The 21,637-nt window shown below is 35.0% G+C and overlaps 1 protein-coding gene across 1 annotated transcript; it reads left to right on the top strand.

Annotated features, from left to right (window-relative positions):
• The first annotated feature begins 4,924 nt into the window (after positions 1-4,924).
• On the top strand, positions 4,925-19,576 carry LOC135593194 (probable lipid-A-disaccharide synthase, mitochondrial). The gene is made up of 9 exons (XM_065083053.1): positions 4,925-5,270; positions 8,662-8,761; positions 8,843-8,948; positions 9,025-9,245; positions 12,319-12,397; positions 13,411-13,649; positions 14,626-14,852; positions 19,072-19,309; positions 19,423-19,576. Exons 1-8 carry the CDS (start codon positions 5,002-5,004, stop codon positions 19,262-19,264), a joined length of 1,434 nt encoding a protein of 477 aa, XP_064939125.1. The 5' UTR covers positions 4,925-5,001; the 3' UTR covers positions 19,265-19,309; positions 19,423-19,576.
• The last annotated feature ends 2,061 nt before the right edge of the window (positions 19,577-21,637 follow it).

Raw genomic sequence — 21,637 nt, forward strand, 5'->3', positions numbered from 1 at the left:
GGCAATTTCTTGGAAAAGTGCAAAGCAATCACTTATTGCATCATCAACAATGGAAGCTGAATTTGTGGCATGCTTTGAGGCCACAAATCAAGCTTTATGGGTGCGAAATTTTATCTCAGGACTTGGTGTGGTCGACTCAATTGCCAAGCCGCTGAAGATATTTTGTGATAACATCGCAGCAGTTTTCTTCTCTAAGAATGGCAAGTACTCTAGTGGTTCCAAGCACATTGAGATAAAGTACTTGGTGGTTAGAGAAAGAGTCCAGAAACAGCAAGTGTCAATTGAGAACTTGAGCACCACTATGATGATTGCTGATCCATTGACAAAAGCCTTACAGTGCAAAATATTCAAAGAACATGTTCTTAGAATGAGGCTTGTGAGCAAGTCATAAAGGATATGGTGATGCATGTTTATGTGGATGTTATTATTGATATTTTACTTAATTAAAGTTATCTGTTTCTGCTATCCTGTTTACATTTATGTTTATGCATATTATGGTCGAATGTAATAATAGGATTATCTTGACAAGACAAATTATAGGGGTCATTATGGACTATGTTAGGAAAGACTAACAATGTTGTGGTACATAGAAGGGAGTATGACATTGATGAAATACAACCGCTATGACTCGCATTGATAGTTGGACTTAATATAGTATTATTGTGATTATTGGACTTATTGGCTTATTTTTAAAACATGGCCATGTATAAAATGCTTTTCAAAATTTCTTGAAATCCAATTAGGTAAAATTGTTTTCAAACAAATTTTGTTTTGTTTGTTTTGATTTTGTATCTCTTTTATATCTTATCAATTAACGGGCCAAGTGGGAGAATGTTAGAATATGTGGCCTTTTATAATTGAATAAGATATATAATAGAATAAAAGTCCACTACGGAACGATTCCTCGGAGATATCCTTGATGGGAGGAAATCTTCTGAGATCTCATCGTAGACCCTCTGCTCTCGTCTATTAAAGGATAGGATCTCTAGGGGTTGAGAGTGGGTTAATGTGTTAGAGCGTCATAATGTTGACACGTAAAGATGCGATTCAGTTATTCTCTTCGACATCCATCAATCTGTGTGGATCCTATGAAAGGATAGGAAGAGAGGAGAAAGGGTCTACTCTCCTTGCACTCCTTCAGATTGCGTGCGATTGGATTAAAGACGGTCGGATTAAAGACGGTGCTTGCAGCTATCTTGGATTAAAGACGGTGCTTAGCAGATCAACGGGATCTCTGAACATATGGCATCAAAAGGTATGCATCGTATTATTAGATCTATGCATTGATTTCAATCTTGGCATATAGGTTATTTCCGCATTAATGACATAGCATAATTACATATTTTTATGCTTACACACTAGGGAGAGGTTGTCTTTTGTGTCTCGACAAATTTGGTGACGAAATTAACAGCATATAATTAGGAATAGTGTGGCAAAATGTAGATATAGCTGGAGGAGTTCATCGAGTAACTCCATTGTTGTTTTCGGAGTGGCGAACGATTCACTTTCGAATGTGATGACCGACCATCTTCTAAATTTATTCTTAGTTTTTAAGAGCCTACTTGACTAAAAAATAAATATAAATATAAAATTTGAAGATTTTGTTTATAATTTAAAAGCTGAAATTCTCTCCAATTTTACCTGCTTTTCTTTCTGATTATTAAAACAAGAGGCCTTTCCTAGTGATTCATTAAACAAAAATTTACAATTATAACTTTCTATGTAGTTAGAAAGAAATATGAAAAAAATAATAAATTTTCTAACAAATCTTTTTTTTTCTTTCTATTAGAGCATTTTAATTATCTATCTTCTTCTAATATGTCAAGCTAATTACATATGTTTGTAGTTAATAACCTTTAGCATCTTGATTTCTATACTTTAAAATTTTATATTAACATCCCTATAGTTATGAAAGTAGAACATTTAGATTCATTTGCTCTAACACTATCTGTTTCATCAATAAAAATATAAAAATAAGGATAAAAAAATAATTTTAATGTTCAATCAATGATAGTGGACGATAACACCACTGGGAAGCCACAGGTAAATATTATGGATGAGAACAATGACAATGAGAAATGAGGGTTACTCGATGATTATATCGACATCGACGTAAATGACACAGATGAAAAGCGACGAAAAAGTCACTCGATAATTACGTCAATATCAACATAGATACAAAGCAGCCCTTACTTATCATCCTTGTTTTCCTCATCCACAATAACAACTCATAGCCTTCAATAGTAAAATTATTCTTTTATTTTTATATTTTTATTTATAAAATAAATTATTTCATCATAAATAGATCTAGATATTTTTACTAGTAAAAAAATATTAATATAATTTTTAAAAATATAAAAAATATATTAAAATTAATTAAGTATAAAGATTAATATATAATTAGCCCGTTAATATCCTTGCCTCCTCCTATCAATTCTCACATGGTATCCTTGCCTCCTATTAATTCTCACATGGTTCGGCTTGATTCACAGCCTCGACCATGGTTCATTTAATATTGATTTGATTTACCTCTCTTTTGTTTCTCATGAACTACTCGTATCTTGATGGCTTCATAGCTCTGTCACATCTGTCTCCTTCCTAGTCAAAGACTGCTTCGCTGTGTTGTTGGAGACTTGTCTCTTAGAATGTCATCTCCCTTGTAGTGTAGTCTCGTTTTCCTTGCACCTATCTTTCTTGTTGTGGGAGGTTCATTAAAGCTTAACTTCATCATAACCCTACAGTAAAGTATTAGAGTCGATATCTTTTTTCACTTCCTGATAGATTAAAAACTAGATAATGACAATGAAAAAACTGTAAAGAAAATACACACTATCAGTTTCCAAGATTTCCTATATTTTAATTTAAAATTTTCTTAATAATATGTAAAAATTAATGCATGATTTAAGATACCTCGTAAAACTTACTACGTATATGTTTTTCCTTTTATCCCAGGAATGATTCATAAAACGTGCCAAATTAGAATAAAAAATTACTATTGGGGTATTATTATCTATTTGTGGTGAAAAAAAAATCATGATTACATTGATAAGTATAATAGACAAATCTATAGTTACACTCGTTTAAATTAATCAACTTGAAAACTAACAAAATAATAGAGAAAAAAAGAGAGAGAGAGAGAGAGACCACAGGTGGCTTCAGTGGAGATGGGGAGGAGAGAGAGAGACGAGCATAAAAAAAACAGGTTGAGAAGACTGTAACGGCGGATGAGACGGAAATGTACGCATGATGGAAGAGAAAAAAAAAATGATGTTGGTGATTGACGAGAGGAAGAGATAAGCGTGCAAGAAGACGACAATAGAGAAAATTATAAATATGATAAAAGATAAAAATTGATGATAATTGACTAGAGGGTAAGATAAGCATGACAGAAGAAGGGCGACGAGAGAAGAGGGAAATACAAACTTGGTGGAAGCTGTGGAGAACAGCAAAGGAGGATTAAGGTTGCTAAGTGAGATCGAGGGGGGAGAGAGAAAAGCCAACAATTGTTAATGAATTTATGATTCTAAGTATCGATTTATTATATTTTATGAGAATATTGGGTTAAAATTTATTTTAACTTATATGATTTTAGTTATGGACTATTTATACGTTTACCCACGTTTAAAATAATTATTATATTTTTAAAAATATAGTATATAAATTTTTTTCATCAAATTTAAATTAACTTACGTAAGATACTGACTCATAATAAAATATTAATATAATAATAAATATAATTTAAGTTAAAAAATATTTATTTTAATCCTTTAGTTTTTTATCGTAAATCACTTATTTTTTTATGGTTTTACTCATTTCTAAAATAACTTATACGTTTTAAAAAACATAACATATAACTTCCTCATATTAAATATGAGTCCAGAAATATTACAGTATGTTTATGTGACATGTTGATTCACAATAAATCATGAATATAATAATATATATAATTTAAATTAAAAAAATTAAGATCGTTGACGGAATGAGGCATTGTCATTGAAGCAACCACCAACAATAGCTCCGAGCTATTGTTGCTTAGTAGGGTGTCGTATGCATACAGCATCTCTAATGTAGACAATAAGCTTAAAAACTTCCGATCTCATCTTAGGTGGATGTGCATCGATCGGTTTACGTTAAGCATGCAATGATCTCCCAATCCCTCTTTCTCCTCTTGGGTATTTTTGTCCCCATATCCTCCCACTTCATCGTTTCTTGTGTCCTCACCTGTCGCGCATATAATGTGATGGTTTAGCTCTTTCTCACTTTCGCCTCTCTAGTCTCTTTTATCTTTGTTTCTTTACCTCCGTCATTCGTTATGGCCTTCCTCATCTCCTCTTTATTGATAAGATAAATATATTTTTTTAATTTTTTTAAATTATATATATATATATATAATATTAATATTTTTATTATAAAGTTAGCACGTTACTTAAGTAAATTCTAAAATTTATCAACTCAGACTTCACGAAAGGGACTTATATGTCATATTTATAAAAATATAGAGGTTATTTTAGATATTAATAAACCCATAACGACTTAAGTGGTCAACGATCAAAATTATAAAAATTAAAATATTTTTTAAACTTAAATTATATATATATATATTATATTAATAGTTTATTATAAAATCAGTATATTATATGAGATTCTATTGTTTATTAATAATTTATATGTTATGTTCTTAAAAATATAAAAAATATTTTATCCTCGAGTAAATCACATACATTAAAATCAACTAACCTTTTTTTTATATGCTCTTTGCTAATTTATGAAATCCCCGATGCTCTCGGTCCAAAATCCAGATTATTTTTAAAAGTAAATCATCGATTATATTATTTTAGTCACGAAAGAAGGGTTTGGGGTTATTGCAAATTAAATTAATCATAATTTAACAGCGGCGATCATCACTCCGGTCCCATTTCTATTCCCGTTTCTTCTTCCCTTTCACGTTTTTGACCTACCTTGTAAAGCCGTCCCGGTCAACCGCGCGACCAAACGGAGAGGATGCTACTGCGACCCATTGGGGGCCAGCCCGATGGTGGTCTGGGTGGCAGGCTCTTCGTCTCATGGAGAATCTCCTCCAAGTCGGGACTCTCGTCGGCCACCACCGCCAGCAGCAGCAGCAAACGAATCATCGACATGGCTGCCCGAGAAGGCGAACTGAGAGTCTTCATGGTGGCCGGAGAGGTATCCGGAGATTCCATTGCTTCTCGACTCATGGCATCGCTCAAGAAGCTCTCTCCGTTCCCCGTCCGTTTTGCGGGAGTCGGCGGGTTAGTCCGCTTACTTCTCTCCTCCATTCTTTTTAACATTTGTCACGCTTACTTTTGTGCTTCCCAGCCGCGAATGTTGAATGGGCATAGTCGATTATATACGGACTTTGTTCTTCTGATTGTTTGAAATCTATCATAGCTTTTGTATTTTCCAGTGAGGGGGCTTCTCAACTAAACGTTCTTCTTGCTCTTCCTGTCATGTCTTAGGCTTCATAATCTACATACGAATCTTTATATATGATTTGCAGCAAGATTTTCAGCGTAGGTTTTGTGATGATCATCGGTTTTGAGTGTCCCACCTGTTGTTCTTGCCATTGTTTTTTGTTGTCAGGAAAGCAGATTTGTCAGCTGATAATATAATCCAATTAATCCAGCACGACTAACTCTCTAGATTTAAGGAGAGCGATGAATAATAACTCAGGTTATTATATAAAAGCTTCTTCAGAGTGCAAGTTAAGTAGAACTTTTGCATTTTGCGTTTGACACTAATGGATCGGTTTATGACTTGTCACAGATTATTCGGTCAGGTCTTATCTTTAGCGAATGCTGATTGCAATAATATGGTTAGCTTTGCAAGGTGTTTTAGAGAGCATACCAATAATAACTCTTGTACCTTTGAAAGGGTAATTCAGCTAGAATTTAGTCCTGGAATCTTTGGGATGTTAAACTCTTTACACCTTAGAAATTATAGAAATATAAGATTAAATTAGGATTTCATGTCTGTGGCTGTTATCATTACAAGAAAACACATTAATTGAATCATGAATGATTGAATTCCATAAATCCTAGTAAAAGCAGAGTGGATCCTTGTGCTGGGCACCTTATTGTTCTCGATTGATGAAACAGGTTTTTTTAACTTCATTTATCATACTGTTTTCTCCAAAGGATAATTGGTTAGGCACATGAAGAGATATTAGGGACTATAGTATACATTCAAGACAGTAACTTATTATCATGAGGTATGAAAGGATTGATATAATTCTGTAGAAATTCTTGTTCAATTTCAACTTCCTCCAAAATTAATCTGCCACTTTTTATAATATACATTTTTCTTTCCTTCTTTTCATATTTTTCTATTCCATGAAAATGTATTCTTGTGTTGCTCCTTCTTCCATCAGGCTTTTGATATCTGTTTCCATTAAATTTCTTCTTAGTAGTCAATTTTTAAATTCATTGTTGAGATTCATTATTTCTTTGCTTTTGTTATGATGAAGGGTTTCACTCTTCCTCCTCATAAAGTTTGCAGCTTTCTCCTACATGTTCTTCACTCCTAGATTACTATCAACAGAAGTGTTAGGCCATACTTTTGAATTCTGATTTCTGATGGCTGATTCCAGTCTTTATTAGCTATAGAAATGTTTTCCATAGCATAGCCAACACCAGACACCTCACTCTGTGAATTTAAAAACAATTAAAAAATCAGGATAAGAAGCCTAGAGTAATTCATATCTGAATCTATTTATCGGACGAAGTTTATATACTTGTAAAACAATTGGTACGTGATCAAAGTATGTATTTGCCAATGCATATTGAGATAAAGTAGGATGTAAATATTTCCAATTATAAAATAACATAAATTTGTTTAGTTTAGCAAGGTTGGGATTACTCCAAGAGAATTTTCTTCCAAGAGGATGGTCTACAAACACAATGGTGCCCTATGAAAGGACTAAACTTCATCATATCCATTGGAGGCGACAAAGTGTTTTAGTGACAAGTTCTGTAACAAGGAACTCACGAGAAATAATCTGACGTAGATATGTTGCTAGGTGATTCATTGTTTTTACTTTTTTCTTAATTCATATTCTCTGTCTTCTTGATTAATTTAGGAAACAAAGGTTGAAATATAGGTGAAAACAAGTATGAGAAATTCAAATGCTAATTGGTTTCAGGGAGGGAGAGACATTGGACCACCCTTTTGACTTAGCTGAATTGGTTAGAAAGTTGATCTACGTGTCTTCAACATAGAGTAGCTCTGAGAAAAGTAGGTTTTCAGCAGCTACTGTTTAAGATAGTTTGATAATGGTGGATGTTAGATGGTAGGCTATTTGGGGAAGAAATGAGAGAAAAATATGGAGATAAAACTTGCACTCACTTGAAGTCTTTTAAACTCTCATCATATGGAACATTATGGCCTCACATCACTTACATATCTTGTGGGGAAAGAAACTTCTTCATTCTCTTAGTAACTTACGATTCCATTACAATTTCTTTACCCTTTTTATGGGTGCCAAGTGCAAGAAAAAAGGTAAATTACAGTAAAGAAAAGAATTCAATTATATCAAGGCTTATTCTTTGGGGAAAATAAGATTCTAGCTTCTTGGCAAATAATCTTCGTTTTTGATATTTGATAATGTGCCATTCTTTTAGCCAGGTGATTTGTTTCCTCTTTTTCTTTATTTACTTGTTTTTCTACGAGTTTTCCAAAGGACTACTCTATCTTACTAAAATTGTTCTAAAGACAAAGAAAGTTAACTAAACTAAAATTATATCATGCTATCCAAATGTAGACCTAAATTCATCAATCCAAAGAGATGTAGGTTGACCATTCTTTTTTCCATGCTTTGTATAAGACCGAAAAGTATCTCCACTGTAATTTTTTCCGTATTATTATTATTATTTTCCTTTATTTTACTTGGGGCTTATAAGGAGAGACAGAGATTTTACTGGGATCATGATTTATTGAATGAATGAAAGAGTTAATTTTTCCACAATATGTGATGTAATTTTGGAGTACTTGGAGCAAGTACAAGATTTATCTCTCTACCTTGATCTCCTTATTTTTCCAATAGCCTACCATCTCATGTCCACTATTTCCAAGCTATCTAAGCCCAACTATTGACCGGACATTCTTGGAGGCTGGAGCTACCTTGCGTTGGAGACAAATGGATTAACTTCTCAACCAAGTCACCCTTGTCAGAATAGTGATCTAATGTCTCTCTCCCTTAAAGCTAGTGTGTGTTTGAATTTGCTATATTTGTTCTTTGTTGTCTAAATTAATATTTCTATAAATGGACGTGTCTAAATTAATTTGCTATATCTGTTTTATTCCTTTCTTCCTTCATTACCAATTCCCTTCCCCAAACCCCCTAATCCTATCACCCTTTAGGTTATCCTATATCATGTATACATGTAAAGTTAAAATAATTAACCTCCTTTTTTTCTTTTGGTATGAATGTTGATCATGCTTTTGCAACATTAGAATTGATGATTCATTATGACAGTGACTGCAGTAATCTTTTTACTTCTGGGTTCATTGTCCTTTATTTAATCTAATTGCAAGGTATAGTTAGTGGCTAGAAATTATGCTACAATGCTAGTTACTTGCTTTCTCCCTCTTTGTTCCTCTCCTTCAAATTTGGTAGTTTCAGTCTGATTCTTATTATCATGTTAGGTCCTTGATGTCCAAGGAAGGTATGCAGACGATCTTTCCAATGGAAGAAATTGCAGTCATGGGTTTGTGGGAATTGCTTCCCCACCTAAATACATTTAGGGTGAACTCTTATTACATTTTTTTGATTATATACATATTGACAACCAAAATTTTGATCCAAAGGTTGGATTTTATCTTACAGAAAAAGTTGAAGGAAACCACAGAAGCTGTTTTTCTCTTTCGTCCACATGCTGTAGTGACTGTTGATTCAAAGGGATTCTCTTTCCGTTTACTAAAGCAGCTGAAAGGTTCGTACTCCCAGGATGTTCTCCGTTCTTTACACAAACTTAAATAAAAGATGCTAAACTGCAGAATGTTTTGCAGCAAAAAGTGCACAAGAAGAAAGCTATCCTGTACATGTTCACTATGTTGCACCTTCATTTTGGGCATGGAAAGGAGGTGAAACCAGGCTTAAAGTACTGCGCCAATTTGTGGACCATATGTTGTGTATTATTCCCTTTGAAGAACAAACTTGCAGGTTAAATGGACTATCTGCAACATATGTTGGTCATCCCTTATTGGAAGATGCCATCATGCTGAATTTGGTAGGAACTCAGTGATCGATTTTATGTTCAACTTTAACTTGCAAAGCATTAATACTTGAAGCTTTTTTTAAGCATACTTTACATTCAATGCATGGTTGGCAAAAACAGAAAGATAGTAGATGCATGATGACAATAATTTTATCCATAGTTTTATGCTTTGGGTACTGAATCCATGCTGATCCCCAATCAGACTGGTATGCTTTTGGTACATGCTAGGTGTACTAACACGTGGTACGTTGGCATAGGTTTGGTACCCTATGCAGGTATGGCTGAAACAACCAACCATTGTTTTTTCTATCATATTTAACAAAAGTAATAGTTTTGTTCTCTACCATGAACAAGGCTTAGGTATACTCATTTATCATAATTTGAATTTCTCCAGGAGAATAAAAGAAGTCTTTTAAAAAATAAAATGACTGCATTAAATTCTTGAAAATTACTCTCATGTTTTATATTATGGAAGTATCTATCTAGACACTCTTTTGATCCCCGACACTTCTAATTTTGAAACCTTTCATGGTCTCACAATTTGCTTGCCTTTTTGTTTTGAAGACCGTATAACACTATGAACTCGTGGAAGAAGCAAGGTTTGTCATGCAGCCCAATATGCTATAGTATGGGTGGTATTTAGTGGTCTGACAACCTGCCATGCCGGTATGCCGGTACATCTAGTATAGGATCCAAGGATGACTAAAATAAATTAAAAATGAAATTTGAAAATAAAAAAGAATTATAGGAACATGACATAAATACAGTTAATAGTAACAAAAAATAAAAAGAAGTGAAAAGTTCTATTATTGGAGCTATATTCATGGATATACAAGAGAATGCATTTAATTACTTTGGTGACCTATTTTATTTAGGATTTATTATATCTAACTTATTGGGTCACTAACTCTTGAGTTTAGCTGTGTCAAGCTGGGCTTTAGAGGGTGTATTATGAAAAATAGAGGTTTAGTTAGCATGATTTGTTTATTTGATCTAATTGATTTATTTCAATCAAAGCTTGTGTGACTGCAAAGCTTCTATTTTGCTCCCATGGTCTTGAGAAAGATTCTACTTATATTGATAATGGCAAGTTATACATATAAAGAGAAAGCAATTAATAAAACATCTCAAAAATCATCATCAAATACTGAAATTAATTTTCATGTCATTATGACATAATTTTCATTTATATGTCAATAGGATAACCCAGCATTTATAGAGATTATTGCTTTGTTTATTTCCTCACAAACTTAAATTGTAGGATGTTTCTAATCTTTATGTGATTGAGTTCGAACTTAAAATTTGAAAGTTTTGTTTGTTTCATAAATATGTACTTTCTATTGATGAACATATACTCTTTAGCATGGTTCGCCTTACCGGTGTACCGACCAGCTATCGGTACGGTATGCACCGAGCTATATCGAGTCATACTGAGGTACCGACACATGGTATATGGGGCTATACTAATGTACTGCCTATATCAGTCCCTTTTCGAACCGTTAGGTATCGCCCATACTGAGCGGTACACCATGGTATGACCAACCTTGCTCTTTAGCAAGGTTTGCCTTTTCGGGTACCGGACTTGTTTTGGTAATCTGTCGGAATAGTATTGACCGGTCTATATTAGTGTATCGACACATGGTATGTTGGTGCGTACCAGTGTATCGATGAGGAAGAAAAAGAGGGTGAAGAGGAAGGGGCGATGAAGGAATAGAGGAGGAAGAAAGAGAAAGGAAGAAGGAAGAAGAAGAATAAAGAAGAGGAGGAGAACAAGTGCAACAATAGTATACTTGGAAAGTAGCATCAGCGCCAAAGCGAAAGCGGAAGTGATGAGGCAGCGTGGCTGCAGCATTGCAGCGGTGAGGGCTGGGGCATCATACGCGAGAAGAGGGCTCACATTCACGAGCCCTAATTTGTTTTCTTTAAAATGCTGAAATGGACTGGGGTCCACCACTTTTTTTTTACAAATTTAATCGACTGCATGAAATGGGGGTGGTCCACATATCAATCCGTACTTAGACCAGTACATACCGCCCATACCATACCATTTCGGGCGGTACAACAATCATTGCTCTTTAGTACTTATTCAGTTACGCTATTTTGACAGTGTGGGGAGGTGAAATGTTATATAATATGCAGAAGATATTTGTCAATTATATAATGATTTAAGTTTTGGTTTCATGTTTTTCTAAATCTTTTTAATTTTCTGTCTCTCAATCTTTTGGATTAACTATTTTTAATTTTTAAGTATTTTTCTCTAAAATGCTAATCAAGTGGTTCAATATGCATGATCCCTGTTTCGTAGTTCCTTTTGAAATTAATGTGATATTGAGAACTTGCTTGAGATGTGCTTCCTCCATATGAGTGGAATGAAGACCTAATGAATAATTAGTAAAACTACCCATAATGCAAGTAAGGTGACTCTTTTTTGGTTTATATTCAAATCACTAAATCATATCAAGATTGTACAATTAAAAAACAATTGGTTGCTAGTTTTAAACTGAAATTTGTACGTGGTAGTTAATTTATATGCCCATATATTAGTCATTTTATGTTAGCGTGGTTTAACTTAAGTAGTTAATTTATATGCCATGAGTTGTGAAGGTTCAATTAGCTGTATGATAATATTATGTTATCAGTGTGTAGCATGTTAACAAAATTTATAATAATGCGTGCTATCTTCAACCTTCCTTCTGTCAAGAAAATGTAAATTTGAATTCTGAGAGAAATCTGATGCAGGAACATAATGACATGGACAAACATAGCAAGTAAACCATATATATCGTGGCATCAGTAATGAAATAATTGGGCTTTCCAGTAGCAGACTTAATTTTTGGTAATTATTCACATTTTACACATTCTAAGCTTCCTGTGGTATGAAAGATACAAATTGTTTTCTACTGTATTCTTCAGGCATTTTTTTGCTGTCTATTTTCTCATTGGCCCATTTTTAGCATGAGCAGGTTCAATCAACCTGTTGGTGTTGAGAGACCTTTTTCTTCGTTCCAAATTATTCTACTGGACCTCCTTTTATAATATATGTGTATTTCATCTAGAGGTTTGCTCATCATAACATCCTTCTTAGAATTCAGGTCCTTTGTCAAGTAAATTGAGGGTGCAACGATCTGGTGATGCTTTTCGTCATAGACATGGACTGGCTCCTGGTGAGATTAGTTGCCTTTTTAATTTTCATTTCATCTGCTCCCCTATGATTACTCTGTGTGGTAATATAAGGACCAAAGCACTATATAAAAATGTATCTTAAGATAAATGATGAAGTACTAGGCTCTACTTTTATTTTGCCACTCAGTCGGACTCCTATAAAATTTTCCAAAAATCATTATCTAAAGGTAGAGCCAATTTAGATAATGATCAACTACTGACTTTGAGCATCTGTGATAGAGGCTCTGCTGACTTTATTTCCCACATTTCTACCTAGTACATCCAACCACATCCTAAAATTCTTTGGTTTATTTTACTCAGACTTGTATGATTAACTTATGCTTTGCTTCATTAATATGGCTTTATGATTTTACACTTTTCCCCTAGGTGCCTATGCTTTGTACTTTATTCCCTCTCTATGTCATGTTATACTAGAATTTTCATTTTGTTAGGTTTTTGGCATAATTTATGTCAAAATGATGAATGGTTGAAATCATATGTCCAACTGATACTAGACTCTGAATGGATAAACCAGCAGATGATAAGAAAAGGAAATGCCATAGTTGTAGTTACTAACAAATAGTTCGGCACCAGCAACTTAAAGTGAACCTATGATAAATTTCTGGAGGCTTCTGTATTAAGTATGGTTCTCTCTTAAATTTTAGATCCAACTCACAATTTTTAGAACCTACAACATCTTGGTTAGTGTTTTGAGAGGCTTATTCACACTATTTTCATTTTTTTCAATCTTTATTCCAGTCAAAGTTGACCTAGTTTCAGTTCAGTTATGGAAATTCTTAAGAGTTAGCTAGTCTGTCAAACACCTCAAAATTTGAATGACTAACAATTGCCTACTCTAGAGCATGCACTACAAGAAATTTGTGAAACTATTGGTGCCTTTCCGTGCTATGATAAAATTATATCTAAGCACATTTTTCTATTTCCCCCCTTGCTTAGCTTTGATGACTCTGACCAATAGTTTCTTTTTACTGACTCCTGAATTATTACCTGGCAGGAGCTACAGTTTTTACTTTACTCCCTGGAAGCAGACTGCAAGAGGTCACACGTATCCTTCCAATTTTCCTAAAAACAATAGAACTACTGAAGAACTCATTCTCCGAGTTATCGATTTTTATTCTTGTTGCGCCAAATAGCCATGTGGAAGACTTTGTTAGTAGGACGATTCAGTCATCACCCCTATCAGCAATACTTGTACCGGGTGCATCACTGGACCAAAAATATGATGCATTCAGTGTATGGTTAATAAAATTTTTCTTTGCTTAATTTGTGAATCAAGTTTTTTTTATATTTTAACCCAGGGTTTTTAATTTCGATGTGTACCATCTGGTGCGGTGGTACGTATTGGTCATAGAGGATACCAGTATGCAGACCGCCCTCTATCGAGTAGTACCAGTGTTTTAACCGGTACCTATACCGACTGGTACTGCCTCGGATTTCGACCTTTATCGAGGTGTACCAATTGATATGCTTTGGCGTGGTAGGTGGAAGTATTTTTAAGGTTTTAGGGATATCATCAGTATGCCCTAGCGTACCGACGGTGCATACCGTACCAAGCAGAGCTTAGTATGCTAGTACAGGCCGGTATTCAAAATCCTGTTTTAACCAATCATCTTTACTGAAATAAGCTTTATTTAGTATTAATTCTATCTTTCTTCATGCTTCTTTAAGCTAGCATTACCATCAACTACGAATTTGAGATATCATGTGTCATGGTATAAATTCAAAAAAATTATTATAGCAATTGTTATAGTTAATATGTAAAATCATTTCCAAGTGAAAAATATAATTTTAACATTTATGCATGTAAATTTAATTGTAATGTCAATTGTAGAAGTTTATAAATCTTAAGTATTTATAATGTCGGTCAGCCCGACACACACCAACTGATATATGTCGTTCCAACCAAGCATCAGTATTGAAATGTATAGCTCGATGCCATTATTGTCTATTTTATTTTTATTATTTTATTCAGTAATTGCGAGCAAATAACTAACTTGTATTGGTTTGATAGAATGTCAAAACTGGTATCAGAGTGGTATTTAAATGCTTGCTCCAGATTACATCAAATTTTGTATTAGTATGCCTCATTGCTGCACATCTTAGTGTCATTAATTCTTAGTTCTTTTTGGCTCCAATATTTGTTATCTTGTGGAGCTTTGAATAGGTTTAAACTATTTTGGAACTTGACCTCAAGTAAACTTTACCACAGGCAAGTACAGCTGCATTATGTGCTTCTGGTTCTGCGGTCATTGAGTTACAGCTAGCAAGGTTACCATGTGTTGTAGCATATCGAGCTCATCTTTTGACAGAGTGGGTAATCCGGTACAGGACAAAGTTGAACTTTATATCACTCCCGAACATTCTTTTGAATTCAGACATTATACCGGAGGTCCTTTTCCAGGAATGCACACCTGGGAATCTAGCCATGGTTTTTAGGTAATTATGTTGTTTGTAGTTGTGTTCTATGCTTTTCTGTGTTTTTTTTTTTTTTCCCAGTCATGCATCATGCTATCTGGAATTGGGTCATCTGAAATTTGGCTAAAATTTCTAATGTGGTTATAAGATTGGAACACATAATCACTTGCATCCTGTTTTAAATTGATCTTGTGTAATCAAAATGATCAAATTATGTTTGCCTCACTTTTATTGCTGTGGAACTTATAGAGTGTGCTTGTTGCTTGGCTTGAAGGCTTTGAAAATTAACTGGTTTTGTTCTTTCATTTTAGTTTCTCAATTTTGACTGTTATATACATGAACAACCTCAATAAGTCATGTTTGTTTATTAAATATAATTCAAGGAATTCAATTTCGGCTGCCTGGTCGGACCAGTATGAGTCTGATCTGTTGTGGTATACTGTGTGTCTATTGGGGATGGGTGAGGAGGGAAGGAAGAAGGAAGAGGGAGAAAAAGGAAGAGGAGAGTGGGCGGCAGCGGGAGACACAGGCATGCTTGCAATGATGGGTGGTGGAGAATAGACTCATGACTCCTTGCTAGGAGTCATGTTGCAAGCTCTAGTATATGCTTAAAAGCAAAAGATATATTATATAAATGTTACAAATTGGACTGCTGATTTTAAGCGGTCCGCATCCTGGTCGGCAGTGAGACCAGTAAATACAGATTGGAAAAGGGCAAAATTAAAAACCTTGATCTAATTAGCTTTTGTATCTTTGTCTTCTTGTTAGTGCATTTGAATACAACGTACACCTGATAAGAACATTTGATGATTTGTGTTCCTTTGATTGAAAAATCCCCATTAAGCATAAAGATTGGTTGATCTTTAAACTCTGAAAAACAAACTTTGTGATTTGCAATATGTGTTAGTTCCTCTGCCTACTTTTTGTGGCACTACATATCTTAGATGTGACTTGGTGAGGTCTTAATGATTTGGAGACCCAGTTCATGGAACTGTTACAACTGTTATAACCGAGGCAAATATAAAAGTGCCTCTTTTAGATCCAGACCTATAGAATTTCAGATCTGCAGATCCAAATATGCAAGCGTGGATTGCCCAAAAAACATACTTATAACTGACAATACTACCTAGGTATTTTAATATAAGAAATATTAACTTATTAAGAGCCGAACCATTCATAAAGCTAACATATATAAGTGGCCACACTTGATTCTCTCATGTTGAGAAATCCATTGAAAGAGGAGCTCTTGGCATTTGCTGGATACAACTCTCTTGTAGTTGATAGTCATATTGTTTCTGATGTACACAAATCCTGAATATCCTCTTCCTGTTTACCAATTAACTCACTGACTAATTAACGCAAAAAGAAAAATTAACTCAAGCTAAATCAAGGGATCAGGTTATGTTTAGTGAAGGCATGTGATTGCCCTGATCCACTTCCATGCAAGATAATTTGTCCTCGAGTTTGATATGTTGGTTGGCTACTTCCACCTAGGGAGGATCATAAAATTTCATCTCCTTTACTGACTCATAAATAGAATGAGTCAGACACAGGAGCAACAGTTCATAATTCCTCTACTTCATAGTCCATTGCCTAGAAAAATGCAACCTTTAATGATGTCTCTTTGCTACTTGTTCTTAGAAAACCTCGTCTCCTTCAACCATTAACCATTTTGAAGATTTTTGGAAAATATCTTTGCAGTATAAATATTTTTTCAATTATCACAGTGAATTTGCATGTGCGATCTGCAGTGCAGTATTCTACAGCTTATTACAAATTGATAATTCTTATCTTCTAGAGTAATTAAATAAATTATGTTCTATTATATATAAATATAAATAAATAAATAAATAATAAATAAATAAATAATATATATATATATATATATATATATATATATATATATATATATATATATATATATATATATACATGTCTCATCTAAAGATTTAGCTTTTTAGATATAATAATATTGATAAAAAAATTTAAGATGGTATCAAAGCTGAAGGTCCTGTATTCTTCCAATCTCACTGGGACCATGCTTATAAAAGAAAGATTTCTTCAATAAATTCAAATTCCACATATTAGTTTGAGCCACCTGCCAACTACACATGAGAGGTGATGTTAAGACTTAAGAATATAAAATCATAAATCATGTCTCATTTAATGACTTAAGCTTTTATAGGCAATGACATTGATAAAAAATTTAAGATTGTCTTTGGTGACCAAATTCTTTATTAACTAGATTATCTTTGATTAATTTACAAAATTTTAAATTCTTACTGTAAAACAATTTGATAAATTTTCTTCATTGGCCAAATTTCTTAGTCTACCAACTTAATTCTTGTTTGGAACTTTGAAAGTTCAGCCTTGCTTGATATCTTATACCAAACAGGCATAAGGTAGTTGGGCAAATATTGATGGAACCTTTGTTTTGGACCCCTATTTGTGGTTCTATGTATTGGTTTAGTGTTTCAGGACGTTGGTGTGGATTCTAGTGTGGAGTTTGTTGTTGCTCATAAATGATTGGGACATTCCGGCTTCTTGTTGTTGTTATTGTTGTAAACTTCTGTCTACCCAACAAATTGGTTATTGCATGTATGAATGAGAACTAGAGATAGAGACATTGTTTAGGCCTAGTATGACTGTTATTGTTACTCAGTTCATTGTCATCTTGATGGTACATGATGTTCAGGATTTTTGTTTTGGATGTGCATTTATTAAAATTGGCATACAAATTCCTGTAGGTTGAATAAAAAATGATAAGATAACAGCCTATAAGATTTTGGTTGATGAGAATTTTGCAAGGGCATACGGGGTTGCTTGTAGATCTTTTATTCTTTAGTCAAGGTTCTAAGATGATAGATTGTGGTGGATGAGACTAGGATGAGATTGTCATGCATAAGGCCATCAACAGGACTGAGGAAATAATGTAAACATACTGCACTGTGGTACAATGTTGAATCGGTATTGTATAGTGTTTTGGTGTCGGTTCTCTTTGTATGGTTGCTACTTTTTATAGCACTATGAGTAATACTTGGACTGAGGAAATAATGTAAACATACGGCACTGTGGTACAATGTTGAATCGGTATGGTATAGTGTTTTCGTGTCAGTTCTCTTTGGTATGGTTGCTACTTTTCATAGCACTATGAGTAAGACTGGTATGTAATCAGTGAGAGGTTCTGTGAGGACCGGTTGTTGACTACATGCATACAGCAAATGAATTTAAATTTTCATATCCTATAGTAGTTTGAAGCATGGAATGCAGAATGCCCAAACCAGTCCATACCGGCAGATATTTACTGGTCCTGGAATGAACCAGTATGTGGCGGCCTCTTCTCGGGCAGTCATGTCTGGTTTATTAGGTCCTGGGTTACTTCTTTCGTAGCTGCTTGAGAATTGCAGCTGTGCGGGAGTGACAGCAGTACTGCTGCATGCTCAGGATTGCCTGTGCTGCACACTGCCGCCCACACATCTCCGCCTATGCGTTTGAATGCTGCCACTCATCATCCGCTACCAGATGGTACTTCTCGTCCTCCTCCCATCCATCTTCACCTGTCTCCTTTTCCTCCTCCCTCCTGCAACCATAATAGTACCATGGTCTATGCTGGTATTGATATGCCTGTCCAGTTCCCGAAATTGAGAACCTTGCTTTGAAGTTTGAACTTTAATTCTTACTCCTTTTCCTTATCAATTTAGTGCTTAAACATTTAGAGCTCTGTTTGTGGTACTGGAATGCTTGATAAGGTGGAAGGATGGGCATTTTTACATGATCATATGGCAACAAATAGCAAGGAAGTGAAACTTAACTATTCATAGAAGTTAGGTGTCATGAACATCTTCAGCTTTTCAGGGTGAAACCTTTCTTTTGACAATGTCTTTGAGCCTTTTGCTTGAGCTGCTTTTACCACATTATGTTCGGTATGTGTGTGTGTGTGTGTGTTCACCTGTGCAAGTTCTTGTTCGCCCATGTGGTCTTAACATGTCAGGATGGCTAGAACTTGGCCTGGAATTTTGAGCTACTTAAACCAGATATGTGCAAGAATTTCTCATAGTTGGATGTCTGGTGCTGAATCTTCTAAACATTTTTAATAACAAGGTCATGCACATAACAAGTTGCAAAGCTTACATTTGTTGTAATGTTTGCTTTCTCTCTCACTATGCCTTGTTCTTATTTCCTGCCATGTAGATAATTTAGATGTCTAATGTATAAATCCATCCTGCTTTTGGCACTGCAGTAAAGTAGTTCTTGATAACAATATTCAAGAAAAGCAGACTTCAGCAGCTGAAAAAGTCCTACAGCTTCTCTGTCCTCCCAGCGAAGATACGCACCGTCTGTTGCTAGAAAAATTGGGTTACACTGGAGCTGTTTGCTACCCTAGCATGATTGCAGCATCAAGCATTCTCTTTGCAGAAAAGCAACGATCGTGATAGAGATTGTGATCAAGTATTGTTTCAAGAAAGGTTGAAAATGAGGTGAAATTTTTGTGTTTTACTCTTTTTTATATTTTAAAATGAGGTTATATTTATAAAGCCCGTGTCTGTCGTATTTATGCATTTGATAAGGCCTCTTGTGCTAACATTTGCAGATAAAATGGTTCTCATTAAGGATGAAGGTACAACCAATATAAAATAATACAAAACGACAAACACAACATTTTGCAGAACTTTTTCTCAAACAGAATATTGTGTACAAATCATATACAATATAGTATATGGTTCTCGGAAGAAAATTTTGCTTAAGCATTTTGATACGATATACATTATTTCAGACCATTTAATTTGTATTTAAAAGAATAATTTGCATGGATGTGGTGGATCCAACGGTTAGATTCTGTGTGGGGAAGGAGCATCGGAACACTACATCTCTAACACCTGTTGTTTTTTGTGTAATTTCACATCTTTATGGTTAATTGCATTCTCTTTTGAGTATTTTATTTCTGGTCATTATGATTCTGCAAAAAAAAATTTTCTACTTGTCAAATGATCATTTGCCCTTTTTTGTTCACGTGTGTAATCTTTTTTAAGACAGTAATGAAAATGTAGAAACTGTACAATCTCAAATTGCCTATTTTACATTTATAGTTTTCTGGAGAAGTGTTTAGCGGCACTATATGAAGTTTTTCATGATAAATATGGCCATTGCAAACTTGGTATGTCCGGTTCCCCACGTTGATTCTTTCAACTCCTATCATTCGATTTAATAGGAACGAACGAGCCAATTTGGAGTATTTCTGGTTCGCCCTCATCTGGAGTCCGACAGGGCCAACCCAAGTGCCGACACATTTATCCTCTCGGTGGACATAATGGATCCAATTATTTTGGGTTCGGATCGGATTGTCTTGCCAGGTTCCTGGATCCATTCACCACTCTATTTAAATGCTTGTCGGTGGGGGGAATTGACGTGCCCCCAAGCCAGCGATCGACAGCGATACGGCTCCCAGCCAGTGGGGCGAGGCTGCAACCGAGTATGGCCCCGGTCTCGTCCCTGGTCCGGTGATCTTCATCTTTAAGAAGGTATCCATCCTACTCCCCGCCGAGAGCACAGAGATCAAGAAAGAGGAGGCTGAGAAGTGTTGGTGAACCTTTACGTCATGATCGAGGAGTTAGCATAGCTTGATCCGATCTCGAATAGGCGGAAGTGAGCGTCGGGTCGAGTTGAGTTGTGGGCCTCGTCGCTTGCTTCTTTGTTGTCAGCCTGTGCACTCTGATCAAGGTCGGGAGGGAAATTTCTTGACTCGATCTCTCTAAAGCTTAAATTAGAGTTGAGTGGAATAAAAGTGAATCAAATATGCCAATTTCTCTTCCTATTAATCAAAGGGTTGACTTTTATACCTGCGAAAGAGTGGTCGATCATACATGGTCCTTTAATAACCGTCAACTCCTCGAATGGATGGCTTATACCCTGTGGAGGAGTGTCGGTAGACCCATATGGGTTGGCATCGTGCGACGTTGTTCCAAGCATTGCGAAATGACTCCGTGGTGTTCGGTGCCAACGTGTATGACGTTGAGCTTATTTCTTGCGAAATGACTCCGTGGTGTTCGGTGCCAACGTGTATGACGTTGAGCTTATTTCTTGCGAACGGGCATCGTGGTGTTCTGTACATGTACTCATCGTATGACATCGTTCCGAGCTTTTCGGAATGGATCCGTGTGTTTGACGTCGACATGTGCAACACCAAACAACGTGGAGGTTGTATGATTGTCTTGTTCGGGTTCGAGATGTCATGTCGTGTTATGCTAAAGATCTTTTGTCGGCCCTAATGCTGAAATATGCCAAGAAGGTATCGAGTAGCTTGAAGGCAACACTCCTTTTCCTCCCCACCCCCCCCCCCGGTCCTCTCTCTCTCTCTCTTATAGGTGGGTCAGTGAAGATTGGGAAGGGAAAGTAATCACAGGTCGATGTGGTGGTGAGTTTTCTGTTCCAAACACTATAATCAAAATCAATGCTTTAAATCCTCATCAACTATAATTGTCAATGTTCTCATATCTTTTGAAATTTCATAAAATGGTTTATCTGAAAGTTTTCGAATGTCTTTGAATTGAAATCAGGATTATTTTGGTATATTTCATGTTAAAGGATAACTAATCCTCATTTTTCACTTAATCATAAATCCAGGTACATATTATGAAAAGCATCATGATATTTATGTTTATTTATCATAAAAGTAAAAAAATAAAGGATGAAACTTAATTAGTTCAAATCCCCATCAACCATATTTATTATAGATGATTTTGGATGAAAATTAATAAGATTTTGACATGTTTCAAAATAAATAATAACAAAGATTCTTTTGTTTTATA

Source organism: Musa acuminata, chromosome BXJ1-9, assembly GCF_036884655.1.
Source record: "Musa acuminata AAA Group cultivar baxijiao chromosome BXJ1-9, Cavendish_Baxijiao_AAA, whole genome shotgun sequence".
Classification (NCBI taxonomy): Eukaryota; Viridiplantae; Streptophyta; class Magnoliopsida; order Zingiberales; family Musaceae; genus Musa; species Musa acuminata.

Coding starts and splice junctions, on each gene's coding strand:
- LOC135593194 (XM_065083053.1), top strand. CDS start 5,002: ATGCTACTGCGACCCATTGGGGGCCAGCCCGATGGTGGTCTGGGTGGC. Junction 12,398..13,410: donor TAGACATGGACTGGCTCCTG/GTGAGATTAGTT, acceptor ATTACCTGGCAG/GAGCTACAGTTTTTACTTTA. Junction 14,853..19,071: donor AATCTAGCCATGGTTTTTAG/GTAATTATGTTG, acceptor TTGGCACTGCAG/TAAAGTAGTTCTTGATAACA.